At 33.8% G+C, this 27,815-nt stretch overlaps 2 protein-coding genes across 2 annotated transcripts; one reads left to right on the top strand and one right to left on the bottom strand.

The window, feature by feature from the left end:
- Positions 1-5,215: 5,215 nt before the first annotated feature.
- Positions 5,216-9,397, bottom strand: LOC139528450 (thioredoxin domain-containing protein 17-like). Its single transcript, XM_071324428.1, has 4 exons — positions 9,014-9,397; positions 7,493-7,574; positions 6,958-7,039; positions 5,216-5,400 (listed from the first exon to the last, which is right to left on the bottom strand). The coding sequence occupies exons 1-4, from the start codon at positions 9,150-9,152 to the stop codon at positions 5,329-5,331; spliced, it is 375 nt and encodes a 124-aa protein (XP_071180529.1). The 5' UTR covers positions 9,153-9,397; the 3' UTR covers positions 5,216-5,328.
- Positions 9,202-26,591, top strand: LOC139528451 (uncharacterized). The gene is made up of 5 exons (XM_071324429.1): positions 9,202-9,294; positions 16,175-16,342; positions 25,040-25,139; positions 25,473-25,603; positions 26,269-26,591. The coding sequence occupies exons 2-5, from the start codon at positions 16,181-16,183 to the stop codon at positions 26,458-26,460; spliced, it is 585 nt and encodes a 194-aa protein (XP_071180530.1). The 5' UTR covers positions 9,202-9,294; positions 16,175-16,180; the 3' UTR covers positions 26,461-26,591.
- Positions 26,592-27,815: the final 1,224 nt, after the last annotated feature.

Raw genomic sequence — 27,815 nt, 5'->3', positions numbered from 1 at the left:
CACGTTTAGAGAATTCAAAATAAACAGACATTAGTTAATATGATGGAATTGTACTTTTAACATGTATATATAGAGAATAGGTTCGAAAGTTTATCAATTGTAAATAATCATTATCAGATTTTAATTTGAAATATTAATTGTACAACTTGTAACTGATATTCTAGAGGTTACGTTTCTATAGATACAAATGTACAAATATTGTTATCATTCACAGCCATCTTATAACCATGATAACATGTATATAACAGCAGCAGACGCTTGACGCATGTTCCATGTGTAAAGGTAAACAATTGATATTTATCAGGAAGGATGAATAGTGCGTGACAACCTCATGATAGTATTATTTATAAGTATAGGCATATTCCCAGAAATATAGATTTATACCTTATACCTGGAACCAGAGATGTTTATATGTCTCTGTAGGAACTGACTATTTCAACTTCGAATACCTCATTATTTAGTTCAACGTCATTCTGGTTTTTTTTTCAAAGTTCAAACATTTTTATGGAGACAAATATTTGTATACTGAAATCATTAGCTCTATTTGTGCTTTGATATCGTATTTTCAATATTTCTATATAAAATATAAAATTGAAGATATTATCTTGCATTTTCAATGTTTCATTTTTGTATGCAACAATGCCATACAGATTTTTTTTTATCAAATCACATGAAATTTTAAAATATTTGTAATCAATTTTCCCATTATTATTATTAATAAGCTTTTAATTCCTTTGATATCTTTTGTTTACATGTAGGCGTATCATTCGACCACTGTGGTCACATTTTCTTTATGACTTCATACTTTTAGTCTTCAAATGGACTGACTGACTCTTGTTTGGATAAGGTTGGTGAAACGAAAGGTTTACATTTTCCTTATTTTGTAATCATCTAGAGATACACTCGGATCTAAAATCGTGACCAGAAAAAAACAAAGATTTGTAAAGACAAAGGAGGCTATAACCAATAAGATCCAAAACAAATAACGTATCTTAATTGCTAAGGTACTAAATATGTGAAACTGATTTTAATAAGAAAAACTACACATTAAGAAAGTTTGTTATAAATCCCAACTACCGAAACAGTATGTTGATGACATTCTCAGATAGTAGCAATCCAACAAAAATGCATTTGATTCCTATTCAAGGGCTCCCGAGTTAAAGCATTCAACATTCAAAGCTCAAATCCCAAGGTTAACTCCAAACCACAGGACAATCTATAAGGCTACTGTACATGTCAAGCTTCTATTCACATGCCAAGCTCTAACTAACATGTAAATGACAAGCTTTCACGTATCACATGAAAATGTCTTACTTGCAACAGAACAAGCCAGCACTGACCACATGGAAAGTTCTAACGAACAAATAACAGGTTCTGGCTAACCCCAAATTACCGGTTCTAACTAACAACATAACATGTTTCAACGTTAACAAATAACATGATAGTTTCCTACAAACAAACATTTGGGTTTTAATCAACCACATGTCATGGTCTTACTTACCATAAAACAGGTTCTAATCAACCATATGCCAGGTTCCAAAAAAAACCCCAACTCAACACATACCATATTTTAACTAAAATCATAACAGATTCGAAATAACCATATTACAGGTTCTAACTAACGATATGACAATTTCAAACTTACCACATAACAGGTTCTAACTTAAACATGACAGTTTTATAGATTACGACATAACACATAACAGATTCTTACTAATCACATAACAGATTCTTACTAACCCCATAACAGATTCTTACTAACCACATAACAGGTTCTAACTAACATAATAACAGCTCCTTACTGACCACATAACAGGTTCAAGGTAACCACATAATATATTCTTACCATATAACAGATAATAACAAACCACATAACAGATTATTACTTACCACATAACAGGTTCTAACTTACCATATAACAGATTTTGACTTACCACATAACAGATGATAACTAACCACATAACAGATTATTATTACCACATAACAGATAACTAACCATATAACAGATTATTACTTACCACATAACAGATAATAACTAACCACATAACAGATTATTACTTACCACATAACAGATGATAAATAACCACATAACAGATTATTACTTACTATATAACATATTTTTACTTACCACATAACAGATGATTACTTACCACATAACAGATTATTATTTACAACATAACAGATAACTAACTACATAACAGATTATAACTTACCACATAACAGATGATAAATAACTACATAACATATTATTACTTACCACATAACAGATAATTACTTACCACATAACAGATGATAACTTACCATATAACAGATTATTACTTACCACATAACAGGTTCTAACTAACCACTTAACAGATGATTACGTACCACATAACAGGTTCTAACTTACCATATAACAGATTATTACTTACCACATAACAGATGATAACTAACCACATAACAGATTATTACTTAACACATAACAGATGATAACTAACCATATAACAGATAATTACATACCACATAACTAACCATATAACAGATTATTACTTACTACATAACAGATGATAACTAACCATATAACAGATTTTTACTTATCACATAACAGATGATAACTAACCACATAACAGATTATTATTACAACATAACAGATAACTAACCATATAACAGATTATTACCTACCACATAACAGATAATAACTAACCACATAACAGATTATTACTTATCACATAACAGATGATAAATAACCACATAACAGATTATTACTTACTATATAACATATTTTTACTTACCACATAACAGATGATTACTAACCACATAACAGATTATTATTTACAACATAACAGATAACTAACTACATAACAGATTATTATTTACAACATAACAGATAACTAACTACATAACAGATTATAACTTACCACATAACAGATAATAAATAACTACATAACAGATTATTACTTACCACATAACAGATAATTACTTACCACATAACAGATGATAACTTACCATATAACAGATTATTACTTACCACATAACAGGTTCTAACTAACCACTTAACAGATGATTACGTACCACATAACAGGTTCTAACTTACCATATAATAGATTATTACTTACCACATAACAGATCATAACTAACCACATAACAGATGATAACTCACCATATAACAGATTATTACTTACCACATAACAGGTTCTAACTAACCACTTAACAGATGATTACGTACCACATAACAGGTTTTAACTTACCATATAACAGATTATTACTTACCACATAACAGATGATAACTAACCACATAACAGATTATTACTTAACACATAACAGGTCCTTACTAACCACATAACATATTATTACTTACCACATTACAGGTTCTTCCTAACCACATAACAGGTCCTAACTAACCACATAACAGATTATTACTTACCACATAACAGGTTCTTCCTAACCACATAACAGATTATTACTTACCGCATAACAGGTTCTTCCTAACCACATAACAGGTCCTAACTAACCACTTAACAGATTATTACTTACCACATAACAGGTTCTTCCTAACCACATAACAGGTCCTTACTAAACACATAACAGATTATTACTTACCACATAACAGGTTCTTCCTAACCACATAACAGGTCCTAACTAACCACATAACAAGTCCTAACTAACTACATAACAGATTATTACTTACCACATAACAGGTTCTAACTTACTACAAAAAAGATTTTAGCTGTCTACATGACAGGTTCCAACTTAATACATAGCAGGTTTTAGCTTACCACATAACCGGTTCAAACTAACTACATAACAGATTTTAATTATTCATATTAGAATGTTCTTAGGGAGCTACCATTTGATTTTTATGGGGGGGCTAGGATGAAAAATTTTGTCCTGCATTTTTTTTTAGCTGTAATCTCTGTCCTGCCTTTTTATTTTTCACTCTGTTTTGTCCTGCCTTTTTTTTTTTAGTTTATCCTGACTTTGTTTTACCTAAATTGTCGTCCTGACTTTTTTTTTTTTGCAAGTGTCTCATCCTGCCTTTTTTTTTTTACTCAAAACTCCTGTCCTGCCTATTTTTTTCAAATTTCATCCTAGCCCCCCCCCCCCCCCCATAAAAATCAAATTGTAGCTCCCTTACTACCCAAATGATAGATTGTAACTCACTTTATTACAAGTTATCAGATGACTGACGCCAAGTGATGAGAAAAGCTCACTTGCCCCTTTGGGCAAGGTTAGCTAAAAATGAGTTATTTCCCTTTTGAACATAAATCTAGTAATTAAGTATTTCATTAAAAATTTAATTCTAGGGAAAGGGCTTTAACTGAACAATGAGAAAAGCTAAAATCATGAAAATCGAACTTGACTTGTAACTTGTCATGATAAAACAATACACCAAATATCAAATCAATATCTTGAAGCATGAATAAAAAAAGTCTGGAAAACTGATTTGCTGGACTGACAGATGGACAGACGGATGGACGGACAGAGTGCAAACCTAAAGTGTCCTTCAACTTCGTCGATAGGGGACTAATAAACCATAACTGAGGGGAGGGGTCAAATAATCTCAATGGTAATGAGATGTGCCAATGCTAATACAACTGCATACACCTGACTTACCACTATAAAAAGCCGACCTAATCACAAACTAATACAAGAAAACTAAGCAAAAGTTTCAAAGTCAATAAACTATAACTGAAGGGGGCGAAGCCAAATAATCTCCATGGAAATGAGATATGCCAATGCTTATACAGCTGCATACCAATTATCATTAACTCACTACTAGTGGTTTACCATAAACTGACCTACTCACAAACTAATACATGAAAACTAAGCAAAAGTTTCAAAGTCAATAGACCATAACTGAGGTGGCATGGCAAAATAATCTCTATGGTAATGAGATCTGCCAATACTAATACAACTACATACCAAATATCATTGACTTACCACCAGTGGTTCACCATAAACTAGACCTAATCACAAACTAATACATTGTTGACTCCGCCGTCGACACCAGAAACAGCTTACATATGTCTCGCTTTTTGACTATATCAAGCAAGACAAAAATGAGGTCAAGCATAATAAACATATGGCAGACCAAAACTTTGCAACATAAAGTTTGTCAGATTTTTAGTGATTTCCATGGCAAGTAAGACAAAATAAACAAAGGATAGTGTTTACATGTAAATAGTTAGGATTTTCGATTTTCAACTCTCATAACTTAAAGAGAAAATACAGCCACATTTGTTGTAATTTTATTACACTGAATAAATAAATACATGGTCACATGATAGCACCTAACACTCTGAATAGAATGTGCACAGCTGGAGACAAATCATCCCAGGAATGTCTAGATCAATCTTCATCAGTAAACATCATCTTTACCAGTTCTTCATTGGCACACTGTTCTTCTTGTAGTCTCTGTGGCTGCAAAAAATAATAATCATAAGTTGGAATTAAGCCAAATTATCAGCACTTTTGTTAGTGAATTAAGTGTTCTGGATTCGATTTTACAAAGAAACTTATGACTAAGATTGATTGTAAGTTTACTGATTTAAACATGACTTAAGACCAATCTTAGTCATAAGTTTTTTTTGTGAAACACACTCCTTTTAATTTGGATAAATTTTTCAAGACCATGAAGCACATTAATGAATACAGTCCAAACCTGTAAACAAAACCCAATGAAAAAAGAACATCTACTATACAGTACATATTAGTAGTAAATAAAGCCCATATACTATACAGTACATATTAGTAGTAAATAAAGTCCATATATACTATACAGTACATATTAGTAGTAAATAAAGTCCATATACTATACAGTACATATTAGTAGTAAATAAAGTCCATCAGTTTGTCCTTTGTTGCTGTCTGCCAATGGCCCATGATTGTTTTTCCTGAGCTTTCTTCTTTAATTTGGTTTCCCTGATAAATTGTTTCAATTTTTGCTATTCAGGGGCCTTTTATACATGTTTAACCTTACATTCCCTGATTTTTGCTTATCATTGAAAGCTGAACTGTTCTCTGTTGTTATTTCATAGTCCTTTTTTCTATGGTGGATACTTTTCTAATTGAAAATAGATTTTGATTGACAAAGTTTTCAGCAAGAGTTATTTCCTATGTGGCTGCTATGGAGGTCTTAAATGCACAAATTTCTTCAAGGATCAGCCAAATTCAACTTGTTATAATTTTAGAATAATAGTTTTCTAAAGCATTGCTTGATTCAAAATATTATCTATTTAGGATCTTTTATCAGATTTGTTTATAAAAGGGGGTAGGGAGGGTCCTGATCCAGAAACCCTGGACTTCCGAGGTCCTGAATTGAAAGAAATTTAAATCCACAGATTGTGAAAAAGGAGTTCCCAGATCCCGAAAGGATCAATCCCAAGCTTAAAAACACCCGATCCCAACGTCCCAAAAAAAAGGTCCTGCAACACCCCCCCCCTCTATATAAATACCATATGTATCAAGTTGGTTAGTCAAATCAGAAAAATCAAACATTTACATCTCCAAAATGGTGGTCAAGGGGAATAACTGTAACTCAAATTAAATCCTATTGAAACCTACCTATAATACTACTTACAGTTTCCTTATATATTTCTGTTTAAAATCTAATGTACAATGTAGTTTATGAGATAACTGAATTGTATTTTAAGCTGGTGATTTGATGGTTGCAATTTAAGTTTAGTGGAGACGCTTTAGTGGAGCCAGTAAACTGGCATTTGTCACCATCAAATCACTTATTGAAGCTGTCGAGGCTTCAAAAAATAAAATATTGTTGTCTTCAATCTAATGAAACTGACAGAAAACAACGTCAAATCATAAATTTAAAATCTGGCATTAGTAGTCTGTGCTTGCGCGTATGTTTTCATAGCATGCCATGAGAATAAGTGACGTTGTCCAATCAAAATGAATGTTACATACAATGTTGCATTAGAATGACCAATATCACTATAGACAAATGATAGAAACAATGTTTACCTTGCCAACAACCATTAATGTAGGAACACTTTTTAATTTGAGATCAGGATCTGTTCTAAACCCATTTGATTGGTCCTTCCAACTAAAAGTAAATAGTCACAAGATTAATAGTGTTTTAAACAAAGTACATTTTCCCAATCAGCATCCAAAACTTTGTGTCTTTCTTGTTCTGTTTTTTCTTTTCTTCTGTACACCAACTGTTATGTGTGCAAAAATTTGTTAGATTAAATTGTTCCAAAATGGTGTGACCAATTTAACTTATCTAATTACATGTATGTCTTGTATAGGAAACATTAGTTATTGTTATGAAAAAATAATTGCTGTAAATTCATTTGTGAAATTTGGTTTGATAAAAATGTATACAAAAAATTCTACAAAATGGTATATGAAGCTTTAATCAAGCAATTTAGGCAATCATTCTCAAATTTCCTGTTATTAATATGCATTTAGGACTTTATAAATACATAAATATACAATTACAATCCAGTTATCTCTAACAAAATATCAGATACTAGTCATGCTAGTCATTACTTACAAAGTTCTATCCCCTACACCACAATGGATAAACACTGCATCAGCAGGTGCACTTGATAAACATTTCTTTATAACAGGGTCAGCTAAAATAAATAATCAACGAAATACTATCAAACAGTTACTTGTTTAACATTCATGTACATGCAACATTTTGTGCAATGTTTAATATTAAAAATCTTTGATATCAGGATGACATCAAATGCTCAACAAATTAAAAAAAATAAACAGAAAAGAGCATCTGGTTTCATGTCAACAATGGTAAATAAAAATTCTCCCTTGAAGTTAACTTAAGAAATTAACCCTGCATTTCAATGCAAAAAAAAAATTCAGAGACATAAAACATACATGTACAAAATGTACGTCTAAACAGTCGTTGGTGTTTTAAAGCAATTTTGTTTTTTTTATTTAATGTTTCAATAAATATTTAAAACAACAATGTGTCCAAAGTACACAGATGCCCCACTCACACTATCATTTTCCATGTTCAATGGACCAACAAATTGGGTAAAAAATCTTATTTGGCATTAAAATTAGAAAGATTTTCTCATAAGGAACATGTGTACAAAGTTTCAAGTTGATTGGACTTCAGCTTCATCAAAAACTTCCTTGACCAAAAACTTTAACCTGAAGCGGGACAGACAAACGGACGAAGGAACGGACGGACAGACCAGAAAACATAATGTCCCTCTACTATCGTAGGTGGGGCATAAAAAAAAAAATTACATACTAACTAAAGCATGTACATCATGCACATGTTAAAACAGAGTGAAAAAGGTGAAAAGTTGCTTGGTATTTTTTTCAAATGAAGGTTCTTTTCTTTTATGCAATGTAATGTATGTGAAATTTTCAATTCAGTACTGGTAGGGATAACACTTTATTCATGCAATGTATTTCCTTTTTTGAAACAAAGATAGATTCTGTACATTATCTTCAAAAAAATGCTTGACATCTTTAGACTATAAATAATGATAAGGTCAAATAAAATAGTATACACGTGTGGTTCCAGTTTATACATCTTCAAAAAAATTAGGGTATTAGGTACATGTGTAGGTAGGGATTTTTGATAATTCTATGTTTTTTTTTTTACATTGAGTCTATGGGAGCAACATTCTAACTTTTACAGTGCTTAATGAAAAATGGCAAAAAATCTTTAGGGTAGTCTATTTTAGAGACTTAAAAGTAGGGACGGTAGGGTAACTGGAACCACACATGGGTTACACTAATGACCGAATGACAAATATAATAAAAAAAAGATAAACTATAAAGAAAGACAGAAAAAAGTATAATAAGGCGTTCACCTGCAACGTATTTTGAAAAAGATATAATACTGTTCCCAGAAATAACTAACTACTTCCAGGGATATTTTTATACAGCATCCTTTTTATACTAAAACAAAAAGATGCACAAATAAACAAACAAGAACACAGATTCTATTTACAAGTAACAGAAAATGCTAACTGAATAAGTCCTAATGATGTGTACATGTACATGAAATAATCTGCCCCCTTTTTCTGATGCTCACCTGCGACACAATCTGGACACCAATTTTTGCCTTCTGAATCCGTTGATCCAGAAAACTGGGCAAAGATTACTTTTCCTTTATGTTCTTCTTTTATTTTCTTGTACTCTTCCAAGCCTTCAACGTTTACTTCAACAACCATGATTTCGTTACAAATTATGGGCAGGTGTCTTTTCTGATGACAGGAAACAAAGAGACACTTCCGGTTAAAGTGAAAGTAGAAAATGAAAGTAGGAAAAATGTAAACAAACCATGATATGGGATAAACAGGGACATATTGAAAGGTAGGTATTCAGCTGAGTGTATTGTGAATAGATTTTTTTAAAGTAAACAATCGAATTTTTGATGAATATTAAGAATTTTCATGCTTTTAATCTGCTGATTACCACCATGCTTATACATGCAACAATGTTATATATAGTGCTTCATTTTGTGTTTTGTAACTATAATATTGCATGAGTGTGTTTTGTCCAAATAATTATGACGTCTGGCAAGGCTGTTTTATTTTCTTTTCTGGGACGCCTTCCTACAAATAAAACAGCCTTGCCAGACTACAACGTAGCAAGAAGGTACGGGGCGCCGAATGGGACTCTTGTGGTTTTGTACAAAATTCAATTCTGTCATAACAAAATCATTTTTGTCTTACAAAACTATGAGCTACAGACTTGTTTTGTGAGAACTTCAATTTTGTAATGACAAAATTCATTTGTGTAGACAAAATTCATTTTTGTCATGACAAAATTCATTTCTGTAGACAAAATTCATATTTGTCATGACAAAAGTTAATTTTGTCTAAAAGGTATGCAAATATAAACATATTTGCATACAAAATTGACTTTTGTTACCTGATATGGAAATTAAATCACAAAAGTCAATTGTGTGAGGTAAGATTCAATTTTGTGAGACAAAATTAACTTTTGTGAGACAAAATTGACTTTTGTGAGACAAAATTGACTTTTGTGAGACAAAATTCAATTTTGTCAATTTTGTTGAGACAAAATTCAATTTTGTCAATTTTGTTGAGACAAAAGTCAATTTTGTCAATTTTGTTGAGACAAAAGTCAATTTTGTTAATATTGTTGAGACAAAAGTCAATTTTGTCAATTTTGTTGAGACAAAAATCAATTTTGTTGAGACAAAAGTCAATTTTGTCAATTTTGTTGAGACAAAAGTCAATTTTGTGACGACAAAATTCATTTTTGTGACGACAAAATTCAATTTTGTAACAACAAAATTGACTTTTATGAGACAAAATTGACTTTCGTGAGACAAAATTGACATTCGTGAGACAAAAATCAATTTTGTTGAGACAAAATTCAATTTTGTCAATTTTGTTGAGACGAAAGTCAATTTTGTCAATTTTGTTGAGACAAAAATCAATTTTGTCAATTTTGTTGAGACAAAAGTCAATTTTGTCTCACAAAAGTCAATTTTGTCAATTTTGTTGAGACAAAAGTCAATTTTGTCAATTTTGTTGAGACAAAAGTCAATTTTGTCAATTTTGTCTCACGAGAGTAAATTTTGTGTAACAAAAGTCGATTTTGTATGCAAATTAGTTCACAGAAACCAAACTAAACTAATTTGAATACAAAATTGACTTTTGTCGCCCAATTTTCAAATTAGGTAACAAAATTCAAGTCTGTGTAACAAAAATGAATTTTGTCATGACAAAAGTGACTTTTGTCCGCTGATAGATAATTTTGTATGACAAAATTTTAAATTTGTAGTATGATACAAATTTTGTTAAACTGAACTTATTTTTGTTGAACAAAAGTCACTTTTGTCCGTACAAAATTGAATTTTGAGTACAAAACCACAAGAGTCCCATTCGGCGCCCCGTAGTACGCGTCCCAGAAAAAAAATAAAACAGCCGGCTTGCCAGACGTCATAATTATTTGGACTAGAGTGTGTTATGTAATATATATACTGTTATGTCTTGCGTGTCGATCAAAACACGGTCGCGAAACACGTGACTTGCTTGTGATCAGTTTCACGGAAAAATGGCGCCTGTCTGAATAAACAAGTTCGCTTGGAGGCAAATTTTGAACGTAAGTATTTACATATCATCGTATTCATACTATAGGACCCCCCTCATCATATGCAGCGTTTTGTTCCGAATATTTTGATGCTCATTAAGTTATATTTCACTGTTGGTTTCATAGAGAACATTCACAGAATATTTCAGATCTGCCGAAGATTGATCAGGATTGTGTACACGATATGTCCGTAAAATCACTATAAATCCATTTATGTATCTTATTTTCGCCAATCGTGTACAGAAACTTGCCCACATTTACTATGAAAAAAAAAAATTATTATTGCGTTCAGCTGACAAAAATGTCAAAAATATACACTGACGCTAGTTTGTATGAATGAATAAGTAATTGTGGGCAAGTTTCTGTACACGATTGGCGAAAATAAGATACATAAATGGATTTATAGTGATTTTACGGACATATCGTGTACACAATCCTGATCAATCTTCGGCAGATCTGAAATATTCTGTGAATGTTCTCTATGAAACCAACAGTGAAATATAACTTAATGGGCATCAAAATATTCGGAACAAAACGCTGCATATGATGAGGGGGGTCCTATAGTATAAATACGATGATATGTAAATACTTACGTTCAAAATTTGCCTCCAAGCGAACTTGTTTATTCAGACAGGCGCCATTTTTCCGTGAAACTGACCACAAGCAAGTCACGTGTTTCGCGACCGTGCAAAAGCTTATGATATGTCCTTATTTATATACTTTGCCGACTCTACCTGAAACTTATTTATTTACTACTAGACAAAAACAAATTAATAAATTATTTTCATTCTGCGTGAACGTGTTATTCGACAATGACCCGATTTCACCCGTATTTCTTAGCCTTGAGATTGATTTCATAAGTAATATTCCTTTGAAATACTGGCAAATTCGTAATTCTTCCATGAACAGGAAGTTCATCTAGCTATGTAAACTGTCAAATTAAGTGACCCATTAAGTGCAACATCTTGAAAACAATAACACACTGTATGAATTACAACATGGATTTAGGGCAAAGCGATCATGTGAGTCTCAAGTTATCTCACTGATGCATGAATTATTTGAAAACAATGACAAAAACATACAAACAGATCTCGTAATCATGGATTTTGCCAAAGCTTTTGACAAGGTACCACACAAAAGATTACTATATAAAATGAAATACTTTGGCATATCAGATCAAATCATAAACTGGGTCGAATCCTTTCTTTCAAACAGAACTCAAACAGTACTTTTAGAAAACATGTCATCTTCAAAAATACCAGTCACTTCAGGTGTGCCACAGGGTACAGTGCTAGGACCCATACTCTTCCTTATTTACATTAATGACCTTCCGGAATACATCAAACATAGCAAAATCAGACTCTTCGCAGACGACAGTATAATCTACAGACAAATTAAATCTCAAAACGACTGCCTCAAGCTTCAGGAAGATCTAGAAGCCGCCATACAATGGGAGCAAGACTGGCTCATGTCTTTCCACCCAGACAAATGCAACATAATGAACATAACAACAAAGAGAACTCCCATCCACTTCTACTACAACATGTATGGGCACATATTAGAATCAGTAAAACATGCTAAGTACTTAGGTATCACAATTTCTTCAGATTTAAAATGGAACACCCACATTCAACAAACAGCCGCCAAAGCAAACAAATCTTTATGCTTTATCAGAAGAAATCTCAAAGTCCAGTCACAAAAAATTAAAGAAAGAGCATACCAAACCATCATAAGACCCAAATTAGAATACTGCTGTACTGTATGGGACCCCTATACAAGCGAAAACATACGATCATTAGAAAAAGTACAGAGACGAGCAGCAAGGTATGCATGTAACAGACATCACAACACCAGCAGTGTGTCTGAGATGCTAGACACCATGAAATGGCAAACATTAGAAACGCCGGCTAAGAACAAGGCTAATAATGTTTCACAAAATTACAAACGAAAATATAGCCATTCCTTCACAAAATTTATTACAGAAGAGTCAGTCCGTCACAAGATCCACCAACAAAGATGCTTACAGACAAATCCAATGTAACAAGGACAGCTACAAATTTTCTTTCTTTTGCCAAACAATTAAAGACTGGAACAAGTTATCCTCAGTCATAACAAAAAACACTACCACAGAAACCTTCAAGGATGCACTCACGCACAATGTGCTCCTTGATACATATCCACATCTGAAGTAATCAGGCAATCATGTTTTTATCTTAAATTAAAAAATAAAAAATAAAAAAATGTAATATTTAAAAAATCTAAATAAAAACGAAAAATCTAAAAACAAAGAAAAATTGTAAAAATTAATAATAATAATATAACAAATATATATACAAAAATATGGAATACATCTATGTTAAACTATATTTATAAATACATAAATTTGAAAAATTTTACCAGGCATGCGCCGGAAAGTAAACATCAGTATGTTGATGGTTTTCTGAAACTAAAGAAGAAGAAGAAGTGCATGGCTTCACTTGACAGCTTTGGTACCGGTGTCAAACACACTGTTAATTAACACCAATTACCTTAGCTTTGATATAATTTTGGTAAGTTTACAGAAATAGAAGGTCCATAATGCATTAATCGAGTAAAAATGGAGCAATTTCAGAAAACTTTAATGACGTCTGGTTTAGGAGGTGTTGGAAAAACCTGATCGATGCCCCCATATAATGCAATGTTCAAGTCCGTATTTTATATAAAGTAACCCCATAAAAGATTTTTACTAAAATTCGAAATAGACGGTGCACAATACAGTCATTATCATTTATGATAAGGAAACCGAATAAGATTAATTAATAGTTATATCAGTGACGGATTCAAAAAAGGGGATCTGGCAATTTGAAACCCTTTTTTAACTATCAATGCATTTGTATGGGAACATATATTTGGAATCCCCTTTTCTCCTGGATTTGACCCCTCTCCATTTAAAAATGGCCGGAACCCCCAATGTATATTAAGTGGTTTATGAGGAGATGCGCTTACAAAACCGGCAAAACATATTGTACCGGTCCAACGGACGAACGGAAAGACGGACTTCTTTATCACTATAACCCCCCGCTTGACAAAGTGATGTACAATTGAGTGTCAAAGAGACAGCTCTACATCTTAAACAAAGTGAAGGAACTGTGATCAATTATAGGCTACAGTACGGCCTCGAATGTGTGTAAATACATGCATTTTTATATAACAACTAAATCTGTGTGTTTGTACAATTTTAAGATTAACGGAGGACATTTCAGAAACCTATATGCTAGTATACATCAAACCTTCCTCTTATTTTAGCAACATTTAAACATCCTTATACTTAATGTAGTAAGTCAAGTACACCCTATTAAGCTAAAAAATGTTTCATAAGTTTTCAGAATGTGAATGTATTGAAATATATTTGTGTTATTAAGAAAAATGCCACCTTCTAATGTATCGTAAATAACTTTGAAATCACCACTAGAATACAGTGACATAAAGACTGATCATACAGTTTTAAAATATACAAGCGAGACTGATCGTACAGTGAGGAATTCAAACAAGTGTAATTTTCTTATTTCTGGCTTCAAAGATCTGGTTGAAACTTTTACCACCACTTGAAATATACTTCATTTAGTTAATTAAGTCAGGTTTTTACGTTAATTTGTATACTAAGAGGGTAAAACGATTGTTTTTAGGTTCGCCGACTGATTTTTCTTAGTGATGTACTTGAAAATCTCTCGATTAAGGCAAAGATACGAATAATGAATGCGCGGAATTTAATTCTAAACCATTTGAGAATATCGATGTCGGCTGAATTAATCATTAAGCAATCTTCAGATGATCAACTTACCGTTTAATTCAGTATTCCCATCAAATTTAAAATGTGATCCAAAAAGTTCTCGCTTCGAAAATCGCGACTTCCGGATAGCGTACAGAATAGTATCTACACTGTGATTTCAGACTGAGTTACACAAATTTATAAAAATCTTTAAAAGTGCAATGAAATAATATTTAATAAGATTTAAGATGACTTAACAAAGTGAACATGCATAAGAACAATGAAGAAAATGTACCATAAATACTGAAATTCAGCTCGAAAAAGTTCGTACGCGTAATTATGACCTGAGATTTGATTCTTCAATGCAGGTCATGACCTGCATTTTCATCGTCACAGGTTGACAGGTATGGTGCAATATTTTTTTCTTTCATTGTGAAAGGCTATTGTATTTCCCGTTTGTTTGTGCACAGACATACAATACCGCCGTACTTACGACCGATCTAAAATTTAACGAGTTGCTGCACAACGGTATCGACTAGGAGAATATTGAACAAAACCGGAGCGTTTGCTAGGTAGGCGACATGCAGTTCCTCAATTCTACCCATTAACAAGTCACTTATATTTTTTCTTGAAGATTTGTCGCAAGAATCCTTTAATGCTTTCCCAACATTGGAAATCAGATTCTATATCTGCTTTTTGAATAATTCAGATGCTTTGCTTTGCTTATTTGCTGTTATTGAAATGCTCTGATAGCTATAGATTTTCTTTGTTATAGGTATACCTGAGTGACTTTAGATAAATAATTTAAAGGCCTTTACGTTTCATCATGTTTATGCTTTATATTATTTAATAATTACATTAGATGTATGTTTCATTATAATACGTTATTCTGATTGGCTAACTAGCAATCTCATGATATTCCTTAATCAATTGCATTACACAATGCAACTTTTCATTCGTGATGACACGAGGTCCCACAATAAAGTGCACAGGTAAATGAAATAAAAACTTGATAAATGGCGTGTTTTCATGATCCTATAGGTTAAAATGTAATTATAAGTATTGAATGCCTTTTTTTGTAACTTTATAGGGTTGTAAAAGCGTTGACCGTGCGCACATTTTTAGTATGAAGCGATTCCGCGCCTCATACAAAATGTACTTCGGTCAACACTTTTACACCCCAATAAATTTACAAAAAAGAGCATTCAATTCTTAAATGTTCTTTTTTCCGACAATTGTAACAATAATGCTATACATTATTTACTCTTTCACCGGAAAATTAAAATTAAAATTTTACACGCCGTCAATGACGTGAGTACATGTAAAACAAATAATCTAGGTATGATAAAATTATATAATTTGCATGACATATCTATTTAGGAAAAGATGGCAGAAGAAAACACAGAAGACAAGAGTAAACCAGGCGTCGGAATGAGAATGACTATTTCTATGATCAGTAAAAAGTTTTCTAAAGCAGCAAACATTAGTACACATACACTGTCTGATTGGATGAAGAATGAAGGCGAGGCTCAGAAACTAGTTTTACTGGTAGGTATAGTAGATTCATACATCTCGAGCTCATGTCGCAATTTATTATATTCGAGGTCCATGATTATAGTTAATATGTTGTCATTCCATAGATAGGTTTAGATGAAAGAAAACCATTTTAGAAATGCCGAAATATTAGATTATGCCACATTTTTTTTCTGTGTTTGAATTAAAGATCTTTTGAATTCATAAGAATCCATATCATTCTAGTTAAGATCAAATGAGATATTTATAGATTATCGTTGATCATCTCAACGAGATTGGTTTTCTCGCTTGAGCCGGGACGGCGAAAGCGAGAAAAGCAATCGAGTTGAGATGACCAATGATAATCTGTTTATCGCTTTTTTTACCTATGACGAAGTTGTCAATTTCATGTCAATTTAGTTAGAAACGCCACGTACCTGCTTATAGTTTCTAGCGATAATTTTCCATCTCAAGCGAAGAGCATGATATGAAAAATTATCACAAAAAAAGATCAAAGGAAACTGAAATGCACAAAATAGCGATAAACCATTTTAGAAATGATTTTGCCAGAAACGTTTTGTCTTGGCATGATAAACTGTCAAAACAGTCGTTGAATGCCAGAGTAATCTTGGGCTACTTGTTTTTGATTAAGACAAATTTATATTCAAATGACCGGGATAATAATTATAATGGTTAAACCTTAGTTAAGATATAGTCCCTCGTATTGTCAATACTGTGAGCTGTGACCAATATATATGTAAATAATGTACAAGTATAATTAGTGAACAGTTTGCCAATGTAGAAACTTAATCATAGTTGATAATTACCTCAGACAATGCCCGTTAAACTATGACAGCAATATTCGATATTTTTTGTAAATAAAAATATCTGTATATTACGCTATTTCGATCGAGTATTACTTTTTGCTTTGTCACGGTTGTTGGATTGCCGTCTAATTGACACGGTTATAGCCTTTGCTTCTTTTTATTCACACACACGTTATAGAAGCACTGGTGCGTGACCAGAACGGTAAACATCCTGCTATGCACCAAGTACAACAATCCTAAACTGCAAAACGGATATTTACATGTGAATGTATCCTTGAAATATGAGATGTAAGATTTAATCTGCTTGTAGTATTAATACGATTGATGGAAATACAATTTTAGACCAGACATCAGATTGAAAAACATTTATTTTAATTGGTTTGCTTTTAGTAAAACGTAATTATGCGTGACTACAATACATAAAAAATAGACGTTCGAACAATAAATTTGAAACCAGTGTTCTGTATAAAAGAATGTTTTTAAACACTAACTACCCTTTATTCGAAAATGTATGCAACTGTCATACTGTTAATTTTTACATGTTGGAATCGGAATGATTATGGACTACATCCAGCCTGTAACATAAGGGAAAGAGCTTCAAGGGGTTTGGGGTGGAGGGTGGAGGCAGTTCATAAGAAAAATATTCTGATCCCAAAATTGATGAAAATAGTATTGTGGTCAAGCAGATGACAAATATAATTCAGAACAAGATTTTCACCTATACCTTACAAAAAAATCTGACTTAGACAAAACACCATAACACCCCTCCCTTTTAAAGTTAAATGGTTGCTCTTTAAACAGAATTATTCGCACTATATTTATCAGTTGACCAGCATACATTCCAAGTGATTATGTCAACAAGGATTTCGTGTCAGTACATTTCATCAGAGACATTGTATGTCTCTGCTTACATATACTACACGAAATGTCATTAGAGTGGTGTTCTTACACTGAGCGTCATTTAGTTACATTAAAAAACGACGAAATGATGATCAGAATAGTTTTTTAATAGATTTTGTATATGCATAACTAATTTGCGACATTGACTTAATACATACAAGATGTTTAATTAAGTAGCATCATCAAAGGTTAAAAGTTAAATCTAGAACTTGAAAGTTTGCGTTAGTTCTTATATAAGTAAAATTATGACATATGTTATGATTGCAAAACAACTACCAACCAACGACCAAAGAACAAGATGTTAATAACCACAGTTTCTGGTATCATGGCTTTCAACAATGAACAAAACACATAACGTTAGGTAAGCTATGAAGGGAACCAGCATTACGATATGTAATTCAATTCAAAACAACAGAAAACCATGGCTTCCTGAACTACATTTGTATATTTAAAAAAATATACGAAAAACAAATATGTCAAAAGGAACTAGAAGAACTGAATTACACGCCCCTTACTTCGAAAAGGCACAACAACAATCATGTGAACGGTCAATTCTTCTTTCACCCGAGAAAATATTGTATTAATGTGAAAGGGGTCTCTTCCGGTATAAATGAAATAACCAAAAGACTTTCTAAGGTTCGGATACTTTATTACCAGAGGATAAAAAACTCTGAAATAACAAAATTATAATCATTAATGATAGTTCATGTACATGTAACATAGAATATATTATACACATATTATATCACAGAAAATTTTAATACAGTTAAGACAATTTCTAATATAACAGTGTTACTACAAACAGTAGATACACATTTACTATGGAATGTTCATTCATTCAATTGTGTAGTGAAATATACATCACATGTCATATGTACTTTTTATAAACCGGTTTCTGTGACCGACATTTAAATATAACAGTAATCAATTTCATTGCGTTTACAACCAAATATGATTCTAATGCAACAACGTTTGTAACGTTCATTTTGATTGGATAACGTCACTTATTTACATGGCATCAATTGACAATTGATGCTATGGAACGTACGCGCAAGCGCAGACAGCATATGACAGATTTTAAATACATGTTTTAACGTTGTTTTCTGTCAGTTTCATTAGAATGGAGATAACAATATTGTATTTTAAGCTCCGACGGCATCAATTGGGGATTTGATGCCGTCGGAGCTTAAAATACAATACAGTTATCTCCTAATTAAATGTATCTTAAAATTACTTTTCGCAAGTACATGAACGTTTACAATTAAACTTAATAAATATTACAACATTCAAAAAGTATTTACTATGTCTGAATACCGACATATAAATTCTATACTTGTAACTCAGATTTGCTAAAAACGCGCAAATCGCCAAAGGAAATAATCCAGGACTAACTACCATTTCTATAGTATAAAATAGTACAAAAACTACAAATTATGCGCTTACCACTTGTGGCGCGAGTTCTCCAGTAAATAAGGAATTTGGCACAAAGTAAATAATCTACATCAGAGTCCTGAAAACCAAAATACAATAATAAGAACGGACTCTTCGTAATTATATAAAATACTAATCACATGACAATTGTATTCAATTCGTCCATATAAAAATAGCATTACACAATATGTAACTCAAATATTCTTTTCATAATATCCTGTAACTTAACATACATGCCGCCATTTTTCTACATGCAGTATTCGTAAAATACTGTTATTACGATATCTCTAAACATTACATAATTACGCTATTATCAGTGGCAAATATTACACTACTCATATAAAAATATGACCAAGCTACTTTACTAAAATACGCTCATTCAAATCTTTCATTCCGGTGTTATAAACATGCAATCTGAAGAGTATTTACTCAAAAACAGGATAGTTAACCAAATCTATTAATTCGTGTCAAAATGTTAATAAAGAAGAAAGTGCAACTTACTAGTCATGTCTGGAAAACTATAAAGCTGAATATAGTAAATATACAATCTGTAAATATGGGTTTCTGATATAATATAATCTGAGTCAATAATGGACGTCTTTCACTGACCAGTGTCCAGGTAAATTCTACCCAAGGTGCACCAAGGAAAACTCAACTTAACCGCCAATAACTAAGAACCAATCAAAACAAGAGTAATTTCAACCCCCCCTGAATATGTACGAGTAACATTACTCAATACGTAAATTATATACTAAATCAAGTCAGCAAGATTTAATATACAAAATGTAAATCAATGATTTCAAAAGTGCAAATTACATTATTTATGAAGCATGAAAAATCACTCTGCTACATCCTCCCCTCTGTTGAAAAAATGACTTCCAAGTCATCAAAACTGTATTCCCCTCTCCAGAAAACACGGGGTCCTCGACATGATGGAACACTAAAGTTCACTCTCCATTATCTTCATAATGGTTCTGGAAAGCTCTATCTCTTTTCCTTTAAATCTAGCATCCTCTGCTTGATGTAGTAACCAGTTAACTCTCCTCAACCAGTCCGGCTGTGTTGTGGCCTGTTTGGACGTGGTGACATAGTCATTGAGGTAAGCTGATGGTCTGCGTTCTCTCTGTGCTCGAGTAACTGGTGGTGAATGTCGTGGTTGTGTTGGCAATATACGACGTTATCGTTGTCTCTGTGGTGGTGGTGTTGGTATTGGTTGTTCTGTCTGAGCTTCTGTGGGTACATCTGCCGGTTCAAGTGACGTGTCAGTCAGCGCACTGCCATCTACCATATCTGAAGTGTCATCTTCATCCTCATGGCCCGTCGCTGTACCATTACCATCGTCAACTACAGGGGTTGGTTCTCCAGTATCCATCTCAACTGCAGGAAGAGCGTCCCCTCCAAAACCAGAGCCCTATCCTCCCTCAACACTAGCATGGCCGTCACCAGTAGCATTGAGAGTCCCTGTTGTCTGGTCCACTTCCACACTTGTAGCATCATTGTCACTGTTGCTCTTTGGGTTCATCTCAGACACAATTACATATAATCCTGCTCCGACTCCTCATCTGATTCCGTCTCATCAATCTGCTCGATGCTTTCGGGCTTCGTTGGTTGTTTCCTGGTAGGCTGTCTCACTTTACACCTGGCTACAGGTGCAGGATCTTTTCTCTTTTCTATATCACTCGGCAGAAATCCAATTGGGAGTAGAAGGTTTCTGAGTAGTGTTCTCTTCTTTCCACCTCCATTTTCTCTCTGAACCACGTACGCTGTGATATCGTTGTTTGGCTGTGAAACAACAAGGTACGGGTCTTCTTCCCACTTGTCCGCAATCTTGTGTTTCCCGTCGAAGGCTACTCTTCTGACAAGTACTTTGTCGCCGGGTTGCAGAATGGCTCCTCTAACTTTCTTGTCATAACCCGACTTCTGTCTTTCTTGTGCTGTTCTTGCTGATCTTGATGCTAACTCGTAAGCATTTAGTCGCTGTTCATGGCATCAACATACTTCGTTGCTGGTTCTTTCTTGCAGTTTATATCTAAACCAAAGAAAAAGTCCACTGGTAATCTTGGTGGTCTACCAAACATCAAGTAGTATGGTGAACAGCCAGTTGTTGTCTGTCGAGTACAATTGTATGCATGGACGAGTCCAGCGATGTGCGACTTCCAATCCTTTTTTTGTGTTGCTTCAAGAGTTCCAAGCATACTGAGCAGTGTTCGGTCGAAGCGTTCTGTCATGCCATTCCCCATAGGATGATATGGCGTGGTTCTCGTCTTCTCCATTGCAGTGATGTGACATAACTCTTTGATGATGTTGGACTCAAAGTTAGCGCCTTGGTCAGAGTGGATTCTCTTCGGCAAACCATAGTGAACAACAAAATGGTTGAAGAAGGCGTCTGCTGTTGTTTTTGCAGTCTGGTTTCTAGTTGGAACAGCTAAGGCATATCGGGTGAAATGGTCGGTGATAACTAGTACATTTTCATAGCCGCCTTTGGATTTCTCTAATGACAGGTAGTCCATGTATACAAGTTCCAACGGTTGAGAAGACCCGATGTTGATGAGTGGTGCTTTCTCCTTGGCTGGTGTTTTACGTCGTATACATCTGTTGCAATGGCTTATCCAATTTCCAACATCTCTGGTCATACCATACCATACAAATCGATCTCTGAACAGTGAAAGTGTCTTGTCACGGCCCTGGTGTCCCATATCATCGTGAAGTGCTGTAAGGACTGTAGTAATACAGGCTTCTGGTAAAACTTGCTGTTTTACTGGCTCTTGGTCAATGCTGATTTCTCTGTACAGTTTACCATCTTCAATAATTAGCTTGTCAAAGTTGATGATAAACCAGATGTTCCATGGCGTTCTTTCTATCTGATGTTTGGCTGGCTTTCTATGCTCTTGGAACCAGTATAACCATTCTTTCATAATCTGATCGTTCTTCTGTGCTGTTTTGATGTTGACCATAGACTTTGGTAGAAAGAATGGATCATCAGCTGTTGTCGTTGACATTAACAAACATTGCAGGTATGGCTGAACGTGCTGCAAGTTAGAGATGGCCTTCACGGATTCAGTACAAATGCTGGAAGTGTTGGTCTTGCTGAGCAGTCCTGGTAACCTTGACAAACCATCAGCATCAGCGTTGGCTTTACCCGGTCTGTAGATGATGTTGAAGTCATATGCCGATAAAACTGAAATCCATCTATGTCCAGTAGCATCTAACTTGGCCGTTGTAAGGACGTATGTCAACGGGTTGTTGTCTGTTAGCACAGTGAACTTGTTCATGTAGAGGTGGTCTTTAAACTTCTCAGTGACAGCCCATTTCAATGCAAGGAACTCAAGCTTGTGTACATGGTAGTTCCGTTCTGCTTTACTAAGTCCACGACTGGCATAAGCTATGACTCTTTTCTTGTTGTCTTGTTCTTGGTAGAGTACAGCACCAAGTCCTAGCATGGAAGCGTCTGTATGCAGCTCAAAAGGTTGGTTATAGCGTAGAAAACCAAGTACTGGTGGCTTCTGTAGCTGTGACTTCAAGTTGTTAAAGGCTTTGTCTTGTTGTTCACCCCATATCCAGTTTGATGTTTGCTTGTAGTTGGTCTTGCATCTCTTAAACTTGTGTGGCGTTGGCATTAAATCTGCTAATGGCCTGGCGATCTTGCTGAAATCTTTCACAAACTTTCTATAATAGCCAACAAAGCCGAGAAACTGTCTAACCTCTTCTGGTGATGTTAGTTTTGGCCAATTCTTTACTTTCTCTAACTTGGCTGGATCAGGCTCAATACCATTTTTGGAGACAATATGGCCAATATACTTAACTTTCTCTTGGAAGAAGGCGCATTTCTTGGGTGATAACTTCAATCCACTTTCTCGTAATCTCTGTAGGACTCTCTCGAGAGGTTCTTGGTGTTCCTCATAGCTATTAGAAAATATGATGAGGTCGTCTAGGTATATGAAGCAGATGTTGAGATGAAGGTCGCCTAGGATATCTTCCATCAATCTCCGGTATGTTGCTGGGCTGTTGACAAGTCCAAATGGAAGGCTCATAGAATCCAAGCGGTCCTACTGTGAAGGCTGGTCTCTGTTTGTGTGATTCTTCAAGCTCCACCTGATGATATCCAGACTTCATATCAAGTACAGTATAAAAGCTGTTTCCACCAAGTGCGTCCAAGATCTCTTCGCTTCTCGGAAGTGCGTATGAGTCCCGAAAAAGTCTGGTTGTTTAATTGCCTATAGTCTATGTACATTCTTAGCTTCCCATCTTTCTTTCTACACAGGACTACATTTGATGACCATGGGGAATGTGATGGACGGATGATACCAGCTGCCAGAAGTTGCTGAAGGTGGGTGCGAACTTCTTCAAACATTGCAGGTGGGATGCGTCGATGTCGCTGTTTAAATGGCCTTTCATCCTTCAAGTCTATTCGGTGGTGAACTCTATCAGTGTGACCAGTATCTGTGTCTGAAGTACTGAAGACATCTCTAAACTGACGAAGTAGTTGCTTTCCCTGTTCTAGTTGTTCATCGTCTAGTAGATCTGTTGGTAGACTAACATCATACAGTACATCATGGTTGTTGGCATCAGGTGTTTTAATGTCAGCAACTGAAACTGGCTGTACTTCATACAAGATGGCGTTTGGTGAAACAGTGATAGTTCTAGTAGTAACGTTGCTGATGTGTACTGGTACTAGTCGATTATCTTTGTAGCTGTAGGAGACTAATGATGGAGCAATGTCTAAATCGGTTGGTATGGCAGCTCTTTCTGTGGGTTGTAGCAAACAACAGACAGGATGGTATGGTATCTCATGGACTAATTATATAAAACACTAATCACATGACAATTGTATTCAATTCGTCCATATAAAAATAGCATTACACAATATGTAACTCAAATATTCTTTTCATGATATACTGTAACTGATCATACATGCCGCCATTTTTCTACATGCAGTATTCGTAAAATACTGTTATTACGATATCTCTAAACATTACACAATTACGCTATCATCAGAGGCAAATATTACATTACTCTTATAAAAATATGACCAAGCTTTTTTATCAAAATACGCTCATTCAAATCTTTCATTCCGGTGTTATAAACATGCAATCTGAAGAGTATTTATTCGAAAATAGGATAGTTAACCAAATCTATTAATTCGTGTCAAAATGTTAATAAAGAAGAAAGTGCAACTTACTAGTCATGTCTGGAAAACTATAAAGCTGAATATAGTAAATATACAATCTGTAAATATGGGTTTCTGATATAATATAATCTAAGTCAATAATGGACGTCTTTCACTGACCAGTGTCCAGGTAAATTCTACCCAAGGTGCACCAAGGAAAACTCAACTTAACCGCCAATAACTAAGAACCAATCAAAACAAGAGTTCAATTTCAACCCCCATGAATATGTATGAGTAACATTACTCAATACGTAAATTATATTCTAAATCAAGTCATAAAGGATAAATATCCTTTAGTAAAAATACTTTGCAAGAGTGAAATAATTAAACTAAAGACTCTGAAAATATAAAATCATATAAGTTGGAAAGGGTTTATCTCATCTGATCACTATGCATGTTTATTTTTAGGACTGTAGACAAGAGGAAGAGTTTGTCGTCAGTCGTATACCGGGAGCAGTTCGAGTTGATTATGAAAACGAGGCAGAAAGTATTCTAGAAAAAATACAAGGTAATAGACTATATTTTTGTGGTTCCAGTTCAGTGGCATGTGTTCAAAAGCTTAAATTCTGACTATTTGAAGTGACAAATCGTGCAATGATAACACACAAAAGAACTAATTAACCTTACATCTAGTAAAACTGTATACTTATTGCTGCTTTTCTGGTAGGCCGAACAAGAATGAAAATCCTTCAACCCAGCATCAGAAAGTTAATCAAACTTCAAATGTGGCATTTATGTTCATGTTTCTTTGATTAAAAATTTCAAATGTCGCATCTACATTTTTTTTTCTAATGTTAATCACACAATCACTGAATTTTAATGATATCACTGATAATTTTAGATGTACAGACTGATAAAAGTGTCCGTATCGTATGCTATTGTGCAGCTGGATACAGATCAAGTTTGATTGTAGAAAAATTACAGGATCATTTCAAGACATTAGGTATGTGTACATGTACTAGTATCTCCATGGTGATCAATTACATTCAAAGTGTCATTTCTACAACAACAACAAAACATCAACAAAGTAAGACTGATGTACGGTGAATTTTATTTTTATTTTCAATCTGAAGAAGCTAATGTGTTCATGTCAGTATATTGTGCTTTACATTCGAATTAAGGAAGTGTTACAAATCTCTTCAATCAAGTAGCTTCAGATGAGACCATATTAAAGAATGATTTTATGATATTTTGAATTATCTGGGATATATGAGTTGGTTGTAAAGCTTCATTTTTTTTTTTATTAAAAATACAATGTAAATAGAATAAACATTGCCAAAATTGCAATTTTTGTTAAAAAATTACCATCTGTTTTCATAGGCCGATCCGGGAGGGGGTGTACACTTGGGGGCGCGACCCCCTTTGGTTAGGACAATTTGGTTGATTATATAGGCAATCACTGCAGCATGACGGGAGCGCCCCCCTCCCCTTATTAAACGTTCTGGTATTTAGTTGTCAGCAACAACCTTACCAAAATATATTATTTGCTATTTGAGGGATTCTTCAATGATGTTGATGTATTTAAAAAAAAAGCGATAGTATCGTAGATACAGCCTACATCTCCCCAGTGAAGCAATGAATGGATTAATAATTTAATCTATCTGTTTATTACAATAGGTACCAAACCTCCTTGGGAGATGTATAACTTAGAGGGAAGTATATTTAAATGGGCAAATGAAGGCAGAACAATGGTCGATGTTTATAATAAAGGGACTCCATTCGCTCATCCTTATAATGCTGTGTTTGGTAAATTACTGGAAAGCCATTTAAGAAGACAAGATGTACAGAAACAAAACGAAGAGAAAATAACTGTAGTAGACAGCCATTAGTGGCATGTTTAATAAGAATGTGAGAGAAATCACGAAAAGACGAAAATGTGACGGAAGGATAACGAAATGCTAACGATATAGTGTAAAAGTCAGTGTTTTCTGGCAATGTCTCGTATAACATTTTGATAATGAAATATTTATATTTGCAAATGTTACATGTACATATTTTATAGTTAAATATATTTATTATTAAATAATGTGATGTACAAATTATTTCCGTCCTTTGAATGTACTAGAGATTGTTTTTGTTGAGTTATTTTACTCAAAATACCAACAAAAACTATAAATGATGTAAACCAAATTTATTCGTACTTTAAATTTTTGGTACGTAAAGGAGTCTTGCACATGAAACATCTGTCTTGTTTTCTGCAATTGCAGATTGACTGACTATGTAAAGATCTGTAATTTTCTGGATGTGTTTAATACACCTAACTATACCATATAGAAGTAAATACATTGTAAATAAAGGCAACAGTAGTATACCGCTGTTCAAAACTCATAAATTCAGGGACAAAAAACAAAATCGAGGTAACAAACTAAAACCGAGGGAAACGCATTAAATATAAGAGGAGAACAACGACATAACACCGAAACGTAACACACACAGAAACGGACCAAGCATCAGACAAAACACCACGAGAATAACAAATATAACATGAAAACCAAATACATGAATTTGGGATAGACAAGTACCGTGCCACGTATGATCTCAATATCTCAAAAATAAGAGAAAACACAAACGACTCAACGTTAAAATGCAACACACACAAAAACGAACAATAATATAACAATGGCCATCTTCCTGACTTGGTACAGGACACTTTTAAAGGGGAATAAAAGTGGTGGGTTGAACCTGGTTTTGTGGCATGCCAAACCTCGAACTTTAATGGCAAAGTTAAATATAACATTGAAATGACAACATAATATTACAGGACTACAATACAAATAAATAGGAGAACATATTAGACAAAGAAAAACATGATTAATAGATAACAAAAAGCATCAGGTTTAAAATTCAATACGCCATATAAAACTTTATGAAAATTAATTGACAGATTAATGTTTCCCCGTTTTGATCATTTTAAATCACGTTGAGAGCAAAAAGTACCTTGGGGAAGAAACAGAATACCGAGGTGTTAAAATAAAACTACTCGCCCATTCTTGCTACGTATGTAGCAAAGATGAAAGAAGAAAAAATAAAGAAAATTGAACATAAGAAACCACATTGAACGCTTAAATGAAAACTGAAAACTGATCAACGCAAAGTCAATTCTATATAAACAAAGGGTTATTATAGATAAAAATCCTGCTCTACAATTTCCACCCGTCATGGTGTATCTGAACAGTTGATAAAT

The sequence above is a fragment of the Mytilus edulis genome, chromosome 6 (assembly GCF_963676685.1).
Source record: "Mytilus edulis chromosome 6, xbMytEdul2.2, whole genome shotgun sequence".
Lineage (NCBI taxonomy): Eukaryota > Metazoa > Mollusca > Bivalvia > Mytilida > Mytilidae > Mytilus > Mytilus edulis.
This window is presented reverse-complemented; position numbering and strand designations above follow the sequence as displayed.

Coding starts and splice junctions, on each gene's coding strand:
- LOC139528450 (XM_071324428.1), bottom strand. CDS start 9,152: ATGGTTGTTGAAGTAAACGTTGAAGGCTTGGAAGAGTACAAGAAAATA. Junction 7,575..9,013: donor GTGTCCAGATTGTGTCGCAG/GTGAGCATCAGA, acceptor TATTTATTTTAG/CTGACCCTGTTATAAAGAAA. Junction 5,401..6,957: donor CATTAATGGTTGTTGGCAAG/GTAAACATTGTT, acceptor TATTTTTTGCAG/CCACAGAGACTACAAGAAGA.
- LOC139528451 (XM_071324429.1), top strand. CDS start 16,181: ATGGCAGAAGAAAACACAGAAGACAAGAGTAAACCAGGCGTCGGAATG. Junction 16,343..25,039: donor CTCAGAAACTAGTTTTACTG/GTAGGTATAGTA, acceptor GTTTATTTTTAG/GACTGTAGACAAGAGGAAGA. Junction 25,604..26,268: donor CATGTACTAGTATCTCCATG/GTGATCAATTAC, acceptor CCTCCTTGGGAG/ATGTATAACTTAGAGGGAAG.